The sequence below is a fragment of the Chaetodon auriga genome, chromosome 12 (assembly GCF_051107435.1).
Source record: "Chaetodon auriga isolate fChaAug3 chromosome 12, fChaAug3.hap1, whole genome shotgun sequence".
NCBI lineage: Eukaryota > Metazoa > Chordata > Actinopteri > Chaetodontiformes > Chaetodontidae > Chaetodon > Chaetodon auriga.
Window position 1 is genome coordinate 15641748 of NC_135085.1, and position 15477 is coordinate 15657224.

Below are 15477 nucleotides of genomic sequence, written 5' to 3' on the forward strand. Positions count from 1 at the left end.
TATTATAATTTATTCAGGTAAATGAGCTGGCTGCTGGCGGTAGCTTCATGTGTAGCTGGCAAACAGACATTAGCGTGGCATCGACCTTCATCTAGCTCAGTGGCTCCCGACCTGACTAAGTGATGTATTTTATAGATATTTCATTTTTTATTTAATGCATAACAGTAACAGTACAAACCAACTGATAAACTGTCCAATTAGCCCAGATAGTGATTGGAATAACTGTAGAAAGTTTGTTTCCTCTGACTATTGCATCAGAGATGAGTTTTTTAGGAACTTTTCATACAATTTTCTGTATGTCTTAGGTTTTTTTTTTCTTTTTCTTTTTTTAACAATCACACACAAAAGTAGGCTTCTTTTTTTTTTTTTTTGACAAATTCAGTGTTTTCTTGTCTCTCATGATTGCCCATTGTTCTATTAGTTCACTATTTGTATCTTAGGAGACAATCTAAACTTTAAAAATAACAGTTTTGCTTACTTTTCTTCAAAGACGTGATGAGATATAGTCCTAGTGTATATATTTTTTAATGCGTTTTCTCACACCCCTTAGAATCAATAAGCCCTTGTGACCCCCTCTGAAGCTTTGGCGACTCTAGGTTGGGAACCAATAATCTCTCTAGCGTTAATTAATAAGAAAGCGAATATGTACATCATGCTGATCTGTTAACGTACAGTTTTCTACATTTGTTTCTTGTTTTTTTTGGTTGTTAAAATCATCTTATTCCACTCTCTCTGACAGCATCACACAGGCCTATGTATTCTGTATGAGTATGTTCCATCTCTGTACTGAAGCTCTGATGTTTACACTGTGTGAAATGATCAAAAGCCATGACTCCATGTGCTTTTTTTCTAATGGAAATATTGTAGATGTCTTGTGCATCAGGATCATATCTGTTAAATTTTGGAAACTTTGGGTCTCTAATAGGATTTTAAATACAGTTCTGTGGGTTTTTATAATGTTTGGCTGCACACCAAGTGTGTTTAATGACTCACCAGCAGCCTGCTGTTTAAGGGGTTAAGCACACTGAGCTGAACCAAAGGCACCATGCAAGCCACAACAACTGGAGTATCAGTCACAGGCTGGTTTCTAGCTTCAGTGTCTTCCAACAGTAGCTAATCTTCCAACACAATATCATGGCACTACTGCCCAGGGGTCAGTGATGAGGAAACTCTGCTTTAGTGTTATTGTAGAAAAGTGAATAGCTTCAGTTCAACTTGCAGCCAGCAGAGGACACTATCAACACAACACTTTTGAACCTGCACATGAGTGGAGCTGTTTTGTGACGTGGCTTATTTCCCCCAGTCAAAATTAACTCACTTGGCAGTAGCTTAAAGGTGCAATAGTAATGGTGACAGACTTGAGTGGGCCTCCACCACATCTCTAAATAAGGCTGACACACACACACACACACGTAGACACACACTTAGTGCATATGCACAGATTCCAGCACACACATGCCCACTATCTCATTTGTGAGGTGCAGTAAAAGAAGATTTTACCTCCACACAAGCCTGGACAAGTTGCTCAAATGGTGCTGAGGGGGAATAAAATTGCAGAGCTTGGCCAAGGAGGGAGGAAAGGTGTAATGGGTTAGACCCTCCCTCCTCCCCCCTCACTACTGTCCCTCTGCAGGTGGTGAAAGTGAAGAATTCCCGGGGAGGGCAGGAAGGAAGTGAAGGCCCAGGTGTGGTGACTGCAGAGAGCCCAGAGCCCGTCTTCCTCTGTTATTTAGTGCAGAGTGGTCTCAAAATGAAAGAAGCTGGGGAAAGTCCAGAAAACGGAGCAACGTTAGACTACAGAGGAACCTGTCAGGAGAGACAGTATTTCACACAGGTAATAACAGTTTGCATGAGTGAGCTATGTAGGCCTAACTCTGTATCGCAATGACTCCCCATCAAACTTGATTTATATGTCTTAATATTTACTATTAGCAGGATAATTAATGATATAGGAGGATGCACTTAAAAGAACAGACAAGAAAATGCCTGAGACTAGAGCTTATTTTCCAACCCTTAACCTGCACATGGCAGCCGCTGATGAGTGTCTGTAATATAATCACCGCTATTGTGTTGACATTCCTGACCTGAGCAAGAACCCGTAACGGACACTGATTAAGCCTGTCACAGTATGCCTGTCTCAACAAATAGCAGCTTTCCAATAAACTTCACAGATTTACACTAGCTAGCTGAAGCCAATCAAGTTTCACGTTGCAGATAATGCGGAGGTGAAAGGCCCTGTTTATCAGGCTGACAGAGCTCATTCTCATTCCTCCGGCACCCCAGCTCTGCAGCATTTTTACGGCCACTTAATTAGAGGGGCAGGGCTCATCTCTTTTCCTCTGAGGCAGAATAAAGGTTGGGGAGCAAAAATAGAAAGTGCATTCTGGGATGGCTGCACAATTTGAGGCCCCTGTTTGGTTTTCAGCAGACGTTGAAACCTCAAAACGCACTGCAAGATTAATTGCGGGCTTTCATAATAGGCCATGCCATAGTTAAGGTCAGGTCAAGATGATGCCCAACACCATCAGTGGATCATTAGTCGTTAATGAGTAATGCAGTATGGATTTTTATTTTGCTTTAGAATCGTTTCAAAATTATGTAAAACTGTCAAAGCTGCAAATTTCTGTGCCATACACAGATAAACCAACTGGGTTTGTGATGCATTACTGTCTGAAAGGTCTAAGAGCCACAGAGCTCATAGGTGCCCGGTGACTCCCTGTCACTGGTTGGGCCTGTGGAGGGATCATTGTCACTGAACTGGAAACAACAAGCAGTCATGTTAAGTGATGTGAATTTGTGTTAACATCATGGTTTGAACAAAGGGGTTTGGTTTTTGCTGGGGTAGCTCGTCAGCTTCATCAGATGAGCTCAAAGATTCCTTCATCAATACAAGCCAACATGCTCCAAATGCTAATGATATAAAAGTGGATGCTGATACAACTCGCACATGGTACAAACACCATAGGGTGGTGGGAGGTGTCCTGTGCAGTCAACCCACCATAGCTGCTGGTATTTGGGTCAAATTAGTTGAGGGAGTCCCATGATCTTTCCAGATACTCCCTGACTCCAGAAAAAAGAGGAAGATGAAGGAGGAGGAGGAGATGAAGGAACAGGGGGAGAAGAAGAAGACGGAGATAGAGGAGAAGGAGATAGAGAGAAAATACTAAAGCTTATCAGACTTGCATGCTGATATGGTAGAAAGTAAATTTGTCAGAGATGGACAGAACTTTTTACATGCTAACAACGTCTGTTCTCTTCATTTCTGCATCAAACCACGTGTTGCAGCCACAGACCTCCATCAGTTATAAAATAAATGGAGCATTGTAGGCCCTGCATCTGCAAGAGATATTCCCTCCTCCGCCAGCTATAATTTTGTCTTTGTTTACAATGAGTAATGGTGTGTTGGTGTCAGTGAGAAAATGACACATCACTGTGCAAGAATAAATTACATGTAGCTGTTGGTTTCATTTGTATTTAAATCATTTGATTGTGGGCCTCAAACGCTGGAAGAAAAAAAATGATAAATGAAGCTTGAATAAAAAGTACTTTGTACTCAATTAGAAACAGTTTTAAGGGCAGTGCACACATGACAATCATGCTTTCCGTAGAATTCATTTACTATAGTTCTTTAAATAACAAGGCTCAGTGACAGAGCGACTGAAAGGATCAATATGCTTTGCACATGTGAGTGAATGTACATACATGTTCAAAAGTCCTAATGTGCCTATACGAGACAGAGAAATACAGACATAGGAAGTGATACTGTCTGGGGGGGATTCGGGGCCCAAAGTGAACGGCGCCACTCTCAGCCCACTTCCGAGCACTCTGCAATCCGTCAGGCTGAGTGCTGAGAGTTCCTCTCTCTCCATCCTCCACTTTGCTCAGACCTAATTACAGCCTTGGACTGCCTCGGGGGCCAAGCCTCCAGAAGTGGGGACCGTGACAGCTCCACGAACAGACCACTCCAAAAAAATAATTAACCGACCCTGGAATTAGATGAAAGGTGGCCTTTGCCCTTTTGGCTCTTTATTTTGTCCACCATTCAAACCACATCTAATAATCGGATAATTGTCGAAGCTCCGTGTGGGTGCCAGCCAGCGCAGAATCAAGGGGAAAAGATGATCATATTAATCATAATAGAGACCTTTGCGTCCAATTCATCTGCAATGACAGTCTGCTCGAAAGGCCCTCAGACGGGCAATTATATGAGAGACAGTCATGAGACTATGGGGAAAAAAAGAATAGCAGTGACCGTACCAGACTTGTCATGTGATCTGCGGCAGCCTCATTCCTAAACAGTCCCACCCCTCCGTTCTTACTCCAACACACCTCCACACGATATGTATCCACACACACGCTCTCCCCAGACACAGCAGACCCCCACTGCCATCCCAAATTCCAGGTGAGGATGGGGAAAGAGTTGGTTGGTGTTTGAGAGTGAGGGGCACACACACACACACACACACACACACACACACACACACACACACACACACACACACACACACACACACACATCCTTCTCCTGGGTTAACCCGGACATGTTCTGCAGACCTCCAGCTGATAAAACTGTACTTTTCAATCTGTGAGCTTTGGCCCTTGCTGCAGATTCTTGTGCTTTTCTCTGTCACTACAGTAACACCATCCCCTCTATCTCCGCACTGAACACAGGCAAAACCCCCGCTAACAGAGCCAGAAGTTTGGAAAGAGGCATTATTACATCCAGCACATCCAGTACTTTTTAATAAAAGCAGTTCTGGTCATACATCAGTCATACAAGCTATGTTATTTTCTTCCTGCTCATGATTCATTCAAGTTTCTTTTTTTTTTTTTTTTTTAATGTACTACTAGAGGTGAGAACTTGAGTGTCTTAAATAAGTGAAGTTGCTTTGTAATGATGCTAAATACAGGGATAGAGATATAATAACAATAGTAACCAATGGCTTTCACAAGATGAAACTGAGAACATGTGTGACACCCAGAAGCAGACACTCAGTAGCTATTTTATATTTAGCCTGCAGTAAGCTATAGCTCAACTGCTGGAGCCAATGCTGAGCACTCCTAGAGCTTCAAGCCAGTGTATCCGATTTGTCCTAATCATCTTAAAACAGTGGAAAATTGCTCTGGATTAGGACTTGACAATTGCGGTTGGCCAGTGTAGTCTTTGACAGCAGGTTATGTTAAACACATGTACAGTAATATCCTGTGTGTGTAAAGGCAAATTCTTCACACTCCCTCTTTATTGAGTGGCTGCTCGGCGGGGCGACATTCCTTCAGTACATTACTCCCTGTGCCCGACGCTCTCCTCTGCTATGCTGAATATGCACAGGTGGCTGAGAGACCCCCTTCCGAAGAGCTCTGAGCGGAGGAGAGGGAGGAAAATCAGTAGGGTTTTTTTCAGCTTATGAAACAAATGTTTGGCATTCCACTGAGCACTGCTCTGCTGTAGACCTGTCTGTTAACAGGCGGCAGTACGCCAGGGCTTGTTGGCAACCAATTGGACACTGGCTTCCAAGAAATTTCAACAGCAAAGAGGAACTGTACACCTCACCTCTCCTGCTGTTATTCTTTTGAGGTATTTTGGACATTTTGTGCCAGTGTATTCCCTCTCTCATCTGTAACCAATTAATAGTGGAGCTAAAAACACTACAGATGTAATTACTCAGGAATTTTCTCACTTACATGTGCGGTATGTGTCCTTATTTTAAGGTCTGCTTTGTAGCCCTGACAAACGACTAGAACAGGCCCAACTATGTCACACGTCCTAACAATGAGTTCAGAGACCGCTGCTTGACTGTATGTGTGAGAAACAGGTACATGAGGTGCATTTATTTCTCCTCACACTGAATACCATATGGGCAGGTCACCTTGAATTATGTTCGGCTGGTGGATTTCCTCCATGTTTTGAACAAAGCTGATTGCGTGGACTGATAGCAGCGGATCTTGTGGCTGAATTTCACTTTGACTTTCATCTGGCCAGCATGAAACCTGTTTACTATAGAATTCCATCCCTTGGATTACCGTCCATTTATAAAACTCAGCAAACATCAAATCTGCAACTCAGATTGATCCTACTTATTTGCAGCCTTTTGAGGCCACGGTTCTGCAGAATGACTTGAAAATGCCAAGATTTGAGGTAAATGAAGGTAAACTATATGTTCATCATATGACCTGCATACAAGCATGAATAAGGTTCATGTAGAATGTCCCACAGTTAATAAGGTCATGAGTAATAAAGTACATAAATTCACGTTTTGTACGGTCGTGGGAGTTTTAAAAGTAAAAGTACTCATCATGGGGACCGATCCCTTCTATTGTTTTATTGTTATACATGATGAGGTACTGATAAATTGATGCATAAACAGCATTTTAATATTCTGGATGGTCAAAGTGGAGAATTCCATATACTGCTGATTTTTTTTGGCTCAAAAAATACATAATATTTAACAAGATTTTTGTATGTAAAGTATTATTCTGCAAAGCAATAAATATTGCTATGAAAGCACTGCAGTACTCAAGTAATTGTACTTAGTTACAATCCACCACTGGCTTTGTTTCCATTCTTTCATATGTCATCTGTTGGAGGGCTGCACTCTTGTTGCTAACACAGTATCAAAGCTTGAAATAATCACCTTATGCTTGGACCGGTCACGGTTTATAAGCTTAAACCATATACAGGTCAGGCAGGGTCATGTACAGTAGCCTCTTGGGCTGCAGAGCAGTCGACACACACATGCAAAAGCACTGGACATAGTTTGCTCATTGCAAGACAAAAACACACACAAGCAAAGGAAAAAACAAAAACAAAAACACAGAGACATATATCAGATGGGGCCATTCAAGCCTCTTAAGTGTCAGTGAATAGTTGAAAAATCAGAGCTGCACCACAGCTGTAAATGCCTGACATCCACACACACACACACACACACACACACACACACACACACACACACACACACACACACACACACACACACACACACACACTATTGGCGCCCCCTATGAATGAATCTTAGCATAGCAGATGCTTCGACCCTCTCCTGTGACTGGGCTTTTCAAACTGTCAGTTAATGCACATTAGAAACTTTTGAGCGTATTTTTCTCTCGAGTAACATGATCATTGCCCTGAATATTTCCAACACCCTGACAACTGCATTATATGTTGGAATTTATTCAGATAAACTAAATCCCATATCTAAGGTTACAAAGTTGTCAAATTTTATCTTTTTTTAAATCTTATTTTATTTTATTTTATTTTAGTTGATTCAAAATTAATCTTACAGAGACATACCGTAAATGTTATTCTCCCGGTCTGCGCAAACCCCGGCATGTTGAAGCTCTGACGGCTTTAAAGGAATAACGGAGCCGAGGCAATTCATCAGTAGACCGCAAGCTATTCGGGGGTGTGACTACAGTCACTGGGGTCTATATATTGAGATGTTTTGTCCGGTGGCTTTATGTGAATGAGAGGGAAGCTGCCCAGTGAAAAGTCACCACAGTGGGACACTGCACTTCCTCACTTCGACACCGCACATACGCGCTCAGACGCCACAATGGATTCCTGTTTTCGCGCACTTTGCATGACTTTTGTGCTGGCATCGTTCACCCGGAGGTCAAGTGCGGTCGGACCGGTTATCAAATGCGAGCCATGTGATATTGGAGCGCGGCTTTTGTGCAAACCTTTACCCAAGGACTGCGCCGAGAAAGTCCGCGAACCGGGCTGCGGCTGCTGCATGACTTGCGCGCTGAGCTTCGGCCAGCCGTGCGGCGTGTACACCGGGAGATGTGGATCGGGACTGACTTGTCAGCATCAGCCCGGTGAGACGAAACCTCTGCAGGCTCTGCTGGAGGGACGGGGGATCTGTGCAAACGCTACTAATAAACGACCCCCCACCAGACCAACACCTCCGGTTAATGAGCTGCCAGGTAAGTCTTGTGCGTGCACCTTTGCCTTGTGCGTCCCGTGCGCGCTCCAGATACTTTAGCGCTGCTGAAGGTATAAGATCTCTTCAGATCGTTGTTCGTGCATATTAACGTGCAACAATTGTTCATACTGTTTATTTATCACCTTCGCTGAATCTACGAGCTTCTGATGACAGAAGATGTGTTGATAGGAGGCTCCTTTAAAGGACTAGTTACAGAATTTATTGTCATTTTGGGGAAGATGTTTCTATAATGACGTACGGTCAGTTTACAAGTGATAATCAACTTTTAATTCCTTGACATGCAATAAGAGCAGAAATCCAGCTGAAAGGACAACCACTAATGGTTTCAGCTAATAGATTCTCTTCATTCATGGAACGGAGGATGAGGCAGGTTGAAGCATCAGAGTTGGATGGTGCAAAAGAGAGGCGCAACTCAGTATCAGGAAGATGTTTCCTTCTGCAGCTCAGTGCAAAGACCTGACCCTCCCCGAATCCATTAGCAAAGGCTAGATGTTGATTTTCAGGTCAGGATGATTTTGAGTTCTGTCCTACCTTCAGCTTCAGGGATTGAAGGTTTAAGGCTAGAAATACATGTGGAATCAAGTGGTGGAAGTCATCTTTCATGTTTCTGTTCATTTCCTGCCCAAATCTGAAGACATACATCATCTTAAGTGCTGCTTCTGAAAAATGGATCACTCAAGACCCTCAAAGTGATGTCCATTTTCCTAAAATCAATGGAAGATTGTATATCCTTTTGTACTGTTATGTGAATAAAAGTGTGTCATTCTCAAACTTTAGCAGAGACTATTGAGACTCAGGACGAGGAGAGGAATTCCACCGGCTCAGGCCCTCAGACCTCGTACAGCACCCACAGACCTGCGGGGCCCCTGAGACCTCCGCTTCACCCCTTCTTCCCTTCTGCCAAGTCAGATGTCCTCAGACGGGAGCAGCAGAAGCGAACCCAGAGCTTTAAAATGGAGGAGCTGCCGGGACCACTCATCACAGACCAACAAAACTTCTCTCTGGAGACCAAACAGGAGCCTGAGTATGTAAGTACCACAACCAATATTTTTCTGTCTTCAGAGCATACTGGAGGAATGTTTTTCTCCTCTTCCTCTGTGTTTTGGTGTTTTTCTCCCCCTGCGGGTGATGAAATGTTTTGGGTAGCGGTGCTGATGGTTGGCAGGCATCGTGAGCAGTAGAATGGCATAGCAGTGAGCGGGTACGATGGCCCTGCGGCTGACCTGGGTCAGGCGGTTGTTTGGCCACAAGGCGTCCGCGTGCCGGGTGTACTGGGAGCCAATGAATGATGGATTGGCCTATGTGAGTGCCTGTTGGGAAGCCCTGCTGCTATTTTGATCTCCTCTTTGGCCAGAGAAGTGAGCACACACTAGTAATGGGCTCTGACTGGCTGCTTTGATTAGTGACTGGAGTACTTGGACTTGAGGACAAGCCTTTTGGCTCCTTCTTTGAGCTTTTTGAATTCACTTTATCCCCCATCCTTTGTGTAAAGTGTAAGAGTTCTAAGCAGCTTTGGCAAACTGTTAAGCTGCTACAAGTCGGTGAGATGAATTAATTTCTCATCCGCCACCTATTTCATTTTGCAGCCACCATTGTTTAGGTATTACAGCAGAGCGGTGTGTGATGCAGCTTTGTTAACGTCTTTATCTTAAAAAACAAAACAAAAACAAAACCACGCGAAATGAGCACGCACTAATGACATCAGCTGCACTCTCAGGTTTCTAAAAGTTTGAGCTGGAGATGTTGAAGTATTGGAGAAAGTAACTGCTTATGTGTTCCCTCATCTGTAGGGTCCCTGTCGGAGAGAGATTGAGAGCATTCTCAGCAGCCTCAAGATTACAGACATTCTCAACCCCAGAGGTTTCCGCATACCAAACTGTGACAAGAAGGGCTTCTATAAGAAAAAGCAGGTAAAAAAACAAACATTTGATACTAACTATATGCTAAAAACATAGATTCATGCATCAGTTTCATGAGAGGCTACACCTTATTTAAACATCTACCCGATAAAAACTTGTTTACAACTTTGAAAGGCTGCAAAAAGGAAACCCACATTTCCTTTTCTACATGCTGCATTAATAAAGATTCAATGCTGAAGTCGAGTGACTCAAACTTTAGGTCTCCTGCAGCCCAATTACAGATTTGTAGCTGTCCTCCTGTATTCATCGGTAGTTATTAGAGCCTCATCATTGCACCACCACACCAGTGAGGTAGACCCTAGCCGCTGCCTCTGGAGACAGGAACCGCAGGGGCCAAACCCCAGCGGGGTTGACGGCTGGGACGATGGCCGTTTAGCAGGAACCCTCCCAGGGAGACAGACGTCAAGGTGGCCACCGGCACCCGATGCGCTCCCCTCATAATTGCTGGACTTTTGAGAGGCATGCACAAAAATAGAGCTGCAGCCATCCCCACGCTCACATGGTTCACCCACGATCGGGTTGTAATAAATGAGTGGTTCTGACGCATTCATATGGAGGCACTTAGGGCTCCTGGGCCACTGCATCAGTGAGGCAGCTTTTCTTATAACACAGTGGTCCCTCCTGCTTAATGGAAGTGTTCTCCTTGACCTGCAATCGTCTCATAACCAGCCTCACAACGCCAGGCTCATTGTCTCTGTTTATGTAGAATGGACCTAGTGTACCACGCTGAGCCCCGAGGCGCTGAAGGAGTGGCAGACATTTCACGTTGGCCAGTTTAATTTGGATGTTTGCATGATTTTGAGCAAAAACATGTCTTATTACAGCTCTTAATAACAGTAAATGTCTTTACAGAGAAAAACTACCAGGACGCATTTAGTGCTGGAAGCAGAAGCACTTTTTTCAGGAAACTGTGCTTACAATTTTGATTACTGAATTACTCTCCTACTTTTGAATTGCAGCTAAATTGAACACATCACCTCCTGCTATACTTCCTACGCAACAGTGGTCTGACAACGAGAGAGCCCCACTTCAGCTCGGATCAGCCTCCCAGTCAAACTCCACAGAAATATTGAACTAAATAAGGATGGCTTCCTTCCTGATCAGCTCTGTCTCCTCTGTGGAGCAGCAGCATAGTTGCTTTAGCTCTTGAAATGAATGGCTGCATGTTTTACTAGAGTGGAGGTTGACCTTTAGTAAAATTGGCAGTAAAATAACAGCCCTTGGGTAGCTCCACAGACTCTGTAAGTCATTTGTAGTACCCATAATTTGGAGCTGTGGGGTATAATCAGCAACAGATGATTCGTACTGGCCACCAGCTTCTGAAAATAGATCTTGGTTCTCAGTTGTTCACAAACGGGACTAAGCAAATATTTTACCAGGTTTCTGTTTACCTTAAAGGTCTCTATATGTGTGTGTAACAGGAGGTAGACCATAAAAGCAGCTCAAAATACCACAGCGTGTTGGATAACCAAGGCTGCGTCGACTCAGCACAGTCTGACCATTAATGCCTCTTAACGATCGCTGTTCTACTTCATTGAGTAAAGTGGCTTGTTACCCATAATGCTGCATATTCATCTGGATTTGCACATTTAGCTGCTTCCCCCCTCCCCCCCGCCCCGCATTTCTCTTCCCTCCCTTCACCTTGTCCCTTCCTTCATTTTCAGTGCCGTCCATCCAAAGGCAGAAAGCGAGGCTTCTGTTGGTGTGTGGACAAATACGGGCAGCCTTTGCCAGGTTTTGATGGAAAGGAGCGAGGAGACGCCCAGTACTACAACTCCGAGAGCCAATAGGAGCAGAGCAGGACGGAGGGAGGGAGGGTGGGAGTGAGCGCAAGAAGAATTGTAAACAAATGGAGACACTGAGGATATTGGGAGAGAGGTCAAGAGATGGCTCGGCCGATATATGGATGTTTGCTATTTCTATCTGTTGCCTGTGGGACCTTTTCTGAGGCAAAGGGAACAGAGGAAGAGGTACCGGGAGGTAAAAAAGCCTCCGTGGCGATGGACGGATTCTTCATAAGCTGTTTGTCTCTGACCCATGCAGGGCAACTTCTGAGAGGAGGACACATGTCAAGAATTGACCTCAGAAGCCTTCTTCTGATTCTAAGACATTCTGTACTTGTCACAAGCATTGATGAGAGTGCTCTTCATTTACGCACAACTAAGTGGCATTGCACATGTGTACATGCTTGTGATGTGTAATCGTAGTTTGTATGCTCGTGATTTGTTATAAAGACATTGTGTGTGGTCACCACAACCATAAAATGTATGTACTGTATGTATGAATAGCCTATGTCTTTCAGAGTAAGCATGTGGTGCCTTACTATGAATTCCTGTTCCTATGAATTCCATTTTTCCGGTTGCTTCCTGCTCCTCCGGGAGTTGGACTGCTGGACTGTGCAGCTCAAACACTACAGTGCGTTTTAAGTTTTTTTTATGCTTGATCTCAAGCCACAGAAAGAGAGACATTTCCTTTCATCTGTGCTGTGGTTGTTACTGTTTTGTTGTCACTTTGCATAAGCTGAATTTTCGGGATAAAGGCCACAAACCATTATCTCTGATCTCTGTGTAGCCGGTGATAATGTTCATCACTTGCCTTGGTTTGAGTAAATACGCTGTTTGCATGTACAATGCAACCCTCAGAGGTCTATTTTTACTTAATAAAGGCAGTATAAAATTATCCACGTATTGCATTTTAATTTTTTTTTCTCTTCATCTTGCCCTCTCTTGCCTTGAGTGTGTGCGAAACTGTGGAAACACACATGCAATCAGGAGCCCATCATGTTGAAATAACATTTTAATTAGATGCATATCCACAGAATTAGAAGAATATGTACAACAAAACGAATAATGGAATAGCAGCATTCCTTGCAAGTAGCGTTCACAAATAAGTTGCTTCACTGCACAAAAGGTCAGCAGCAAGCAAAAGCATAAACACACGAGTGAATCATAATAAATATGTGAATATATGCAAGAAGAGGTCAAAAAAAGACAAAAGTCCCAAATGTGAGAAAGATGTAGCTGAGACGAGCCCTCGGCAATCCTCTGCTAAACCTGTGGACCTGCAGAGACTAGTAGAGGTAGACAAATGCAGAACATCCCATCCCAAACCTCACAGTGGCTTGGAATGTGTCCTGATATGTTTGTGCTTGGCCACCATGCACATACTTGCGGCACTTTAAGTATTTCCCCCAATACCCATTGAGGAAACGCCAATGGAGATACATTCAGACAATGTCAACATGTCGAATGAATGAGCGGCTGTGTTGTTTCGTGCCGTGCCCAGCTCCATTTTTGAATGAATTAAAAAAAAAAAAAAAAAAAAAAAAACCTGAAGAGGTTTTGGCAGCGCTGTGGACCTGTGGTTTTGAGCAATGGAGTTATTTAGTCAGAAACACAAATGTATACAGTGTTGCCCTATTTACAAAAAAATAGGCAAACATATAAAAAATCTAAAAATGACAAATGGTTAATGATAGTAAGAATATACAGGCACTGAATAAATAAGTCTTGATACATACATCATGTAAATAAAATGAGAGGAAATTTCCTCCTCTGAAATAGGATGCTGCATTTTATGTGAATGAGTGTGTTTTCATAAAAGGAAGTCAGCTCATCAGGTGGTTGCAAGTTGATTTACACCATTTCCCGACACGTTTGTTTGAGTCTGTGTGTGTTTGTGTGTGTGTGTGTGTGTGTGTGTGTGTGTGTGTGTGTGTGTGTGTGTGGTAACAGAGTCCATCCTTCAGTGAGTGACTTCTTGCTGACACTCTGAGTCACTGAGCAGGTCGCTCGATCCCGGGATCTTCTTCCCATTCCAGGAAGAGACACACCAGCAGCGAGCGGGCGGCCCAACCAGAGATGACTCACACTGCAAGAGAAATAGAGATGGGAAACCGCATGAGTAAATCACCCACCAGTTTACAGATGAATCTCTTCCAACAGGTGGAGTTCATCTCATTTTGTGAAATCCTAAAAGCCTCACCTGCTTGGCCTTGTAGAAGCCGTGCTTGTCACAGTTGGGGAGGTAGAAAGTTGTGAACTTCTCTCCCAGTTTCTGCTGTGAGCTGGTTATCATGTCCAGTGCTGCGTGCAGGTCAATGTGACAGGGACCCTGTGCAGAAAAAAAAAGACAAACAGTGAGAACTACACCCACATATAAACAAATACTGCAAAAGTTATCTCTGTCAAAAATCCAAAGGTCTGCAAAACCAAGTGCTCCCTCCAGTGGAAGGAAGGTGAATTACTTTGAATCATCTTCATTAGATTGATGTTTTTTCCTCACCTCGTGTGCCAGTTTGTTGCGGATGGCGTTGAGCTTGGCCTTGATACTTTCCTGGCCCTCGGCGGTGTCTTGGGGGTCAGCAGGGCCATTGACACCCAACAGATATTGCAGGGAGCCATGGGCAGTCACTCCATCAGCTTCCTCTGCACAGGTTTTAACAAAAACAATGACTTGAGAATGCTGTTTTTAATCAGAAAATTTGAACAATTCCACATTCCTGTGTTGCTTTGAGGTCACATTTTCACAGTGAACAGAGACAACTATGAAACTCTGAGACTACCTTGGCCCAGATCTTCAGTGCAGACCCCCTGTCCTCTGGTCAGAGCGTGGAGCGGCCTGGCCTCACCGGGCCTGGGAGTGCAGCGGAGACCCTCGCCACAGTGGGCTGTGTGAACCCCGCAGGAAGCTCCTCTCTGCAGAGCGCAGGCCATGCAGCAGCCACAGCCAGGCTCCCTCAGCACCTGCTGGCAGTCTGCTGGGATGGCAGGACAGCTGTTCAGTTTCTCCTGCGTGCAGGGGATGCAGCGGATGGGCTCCGGCCCCACCACTGGGGACGCCCTCGCGACGGCCCAGACGGCCAGAGAGGACACTGCTGCCGTCAATATAAGCTTCTCGTATAATCCAGGCATCTCCACTCTTCAGATAAATAGGTTTTTCCTTTTGGACTTGCGCCTGCAAACTGCTCAGTGCGACTGTACTTTTCCTTAAACTCATTTCTTTGAACCAGCAGTATTTATATAGAGATCTGGCCTCCAGAGGTGTTAATGATTGACACTGACCACAGATATAAATTTTTTTTTTTTTGACAAAGCTGCTGTAAACGGTGGATGACCCTGCTTGACGTGCGTAGATCCAGGTTCACAAGGTCTGTTGTCAACATTGACTTTGGAACATAAAGTGATTGTACATCAAAACAACCCTGTTTTCGGATGACCAAATTACTGATCTGTGCCTTTACCTTTGAGGTCATGACAACAATCCCATGAATGCTGCTTTTTGAAGAAATGAACCAATAAAGTCATAATGAAGCAACAACAAGGCATACATAATCTAAGGAGCTGCAGCTATGAGATAATGCCCGGTGATTATAAAAGCTCTGGCGTTGACCAACACTTAGCTTGTGAAGTAATGCTGACAGATTTTGCTTTGACACTGTTTTCACACTAAAACCCTATTTGTCCCTTTCGTCTCTTTGGTGAAGGTTCCTCTTATCAGGCAGACAGATAAACAAGATCATTCCCCTTTAGCATTGCATAACCCTAACATTATGGATCGCTCTGGTAGCATCACAACATGTTTGTCTGAAGAAAGCTGGTAGTAATTGCTTG

At 44.0% G+C, this 15477-nt stretch overlaps 2 protein-coding genes across 2 annotated transcripts; one reads left to right on the plus strand and one right to left on the minus strand.

Moving 5' to 3' along the window:
- The first annotated feature begins 7547 nt into the window (after nt 1-7547).
- Nucleotides 7548-11655, plus strand: LOC143329458 (insulin-like growth factor-binding protein 3). Its single transcript, XM_076745345.1, has 4 exons — nt 7548-7926; nt 8724-8974; nt 9737-9856; nt 11530-11655. Exons 1-4 carry the CDS (start codon nt 7554-7556, stop codon nt 11653-11655), a joined length of 870 nt encoding a protein of 289 aa, XP_076601460.1. The 5' UTR covers nt 7548-7553.
- A 1954-nt stretch (nt 11656-13609) lies between these two features.
- LOC143329439 (insulin-like growth factor-binding protein 1) lies at nt 13610-14778 on the minus strand. Its single transcript, XM_076745318.1, has 4 exons — nt 14430-14778; nt 14150-14292; nt 13850-13978; nt 13610-13735 (listed from the first exon to the last, which is right to left on the minus strand). Exons 1-4 carry the CDS (start codon nt 14776-14778, stop codon nt 13610-13612), a joined length of 747 nt encoding a protein of 248 aa, XP_076601433.1.
- Nucleotides 14779-15477: the final 699 nt, after the last annotated feature.

Bases quoted from the DNA above. Each gene is read 5' to 3' on its own strand.
- LOC143329458 (XM_076745345.1), top strand. From the start codon at position 7,554: ATGGATTCCTGTTTTCGCGCACTTTGCATGACTTTTGTGCTGGCATCG. The intron at 7,927-8,723 runs GTAAGTCTTGTG...CTCAAACTTTAG, and splicing joins TCCGGTTAATGAGCTGCCAG to CAGAGACTATTGAGACTCAG. The intron at 8,975-9,736 runs GTAAGTACCACA...CCTCATCTGTAG, and splicing joins CCAAACAGGAGCCTGAGTAT to GGTCCCTGTCGGAGAGAGAT.
- LOC143329439 (XM_076745318.1), bottom strand. From the start codon at position 14,778: ATGCCTGGATTATACGAGAAGCTTATATTGACGGCAGCAGTGTCCTCT. The intron at 13,979-14,149 runs GTGAGGAAAAAA...TTTTCTGCACAG, and splicing joins GCAACAAACTGGCACACGAG to GGTCCCTGTCACATTGACCT. The intron at 13,736-13,849 runs GTGAGGCTTTTA...TTTCTCTTGCAG, and splicing joins GCTTCTACAAGGCCAAGCAG to TGTGAGTCATCTCTGGTTGG.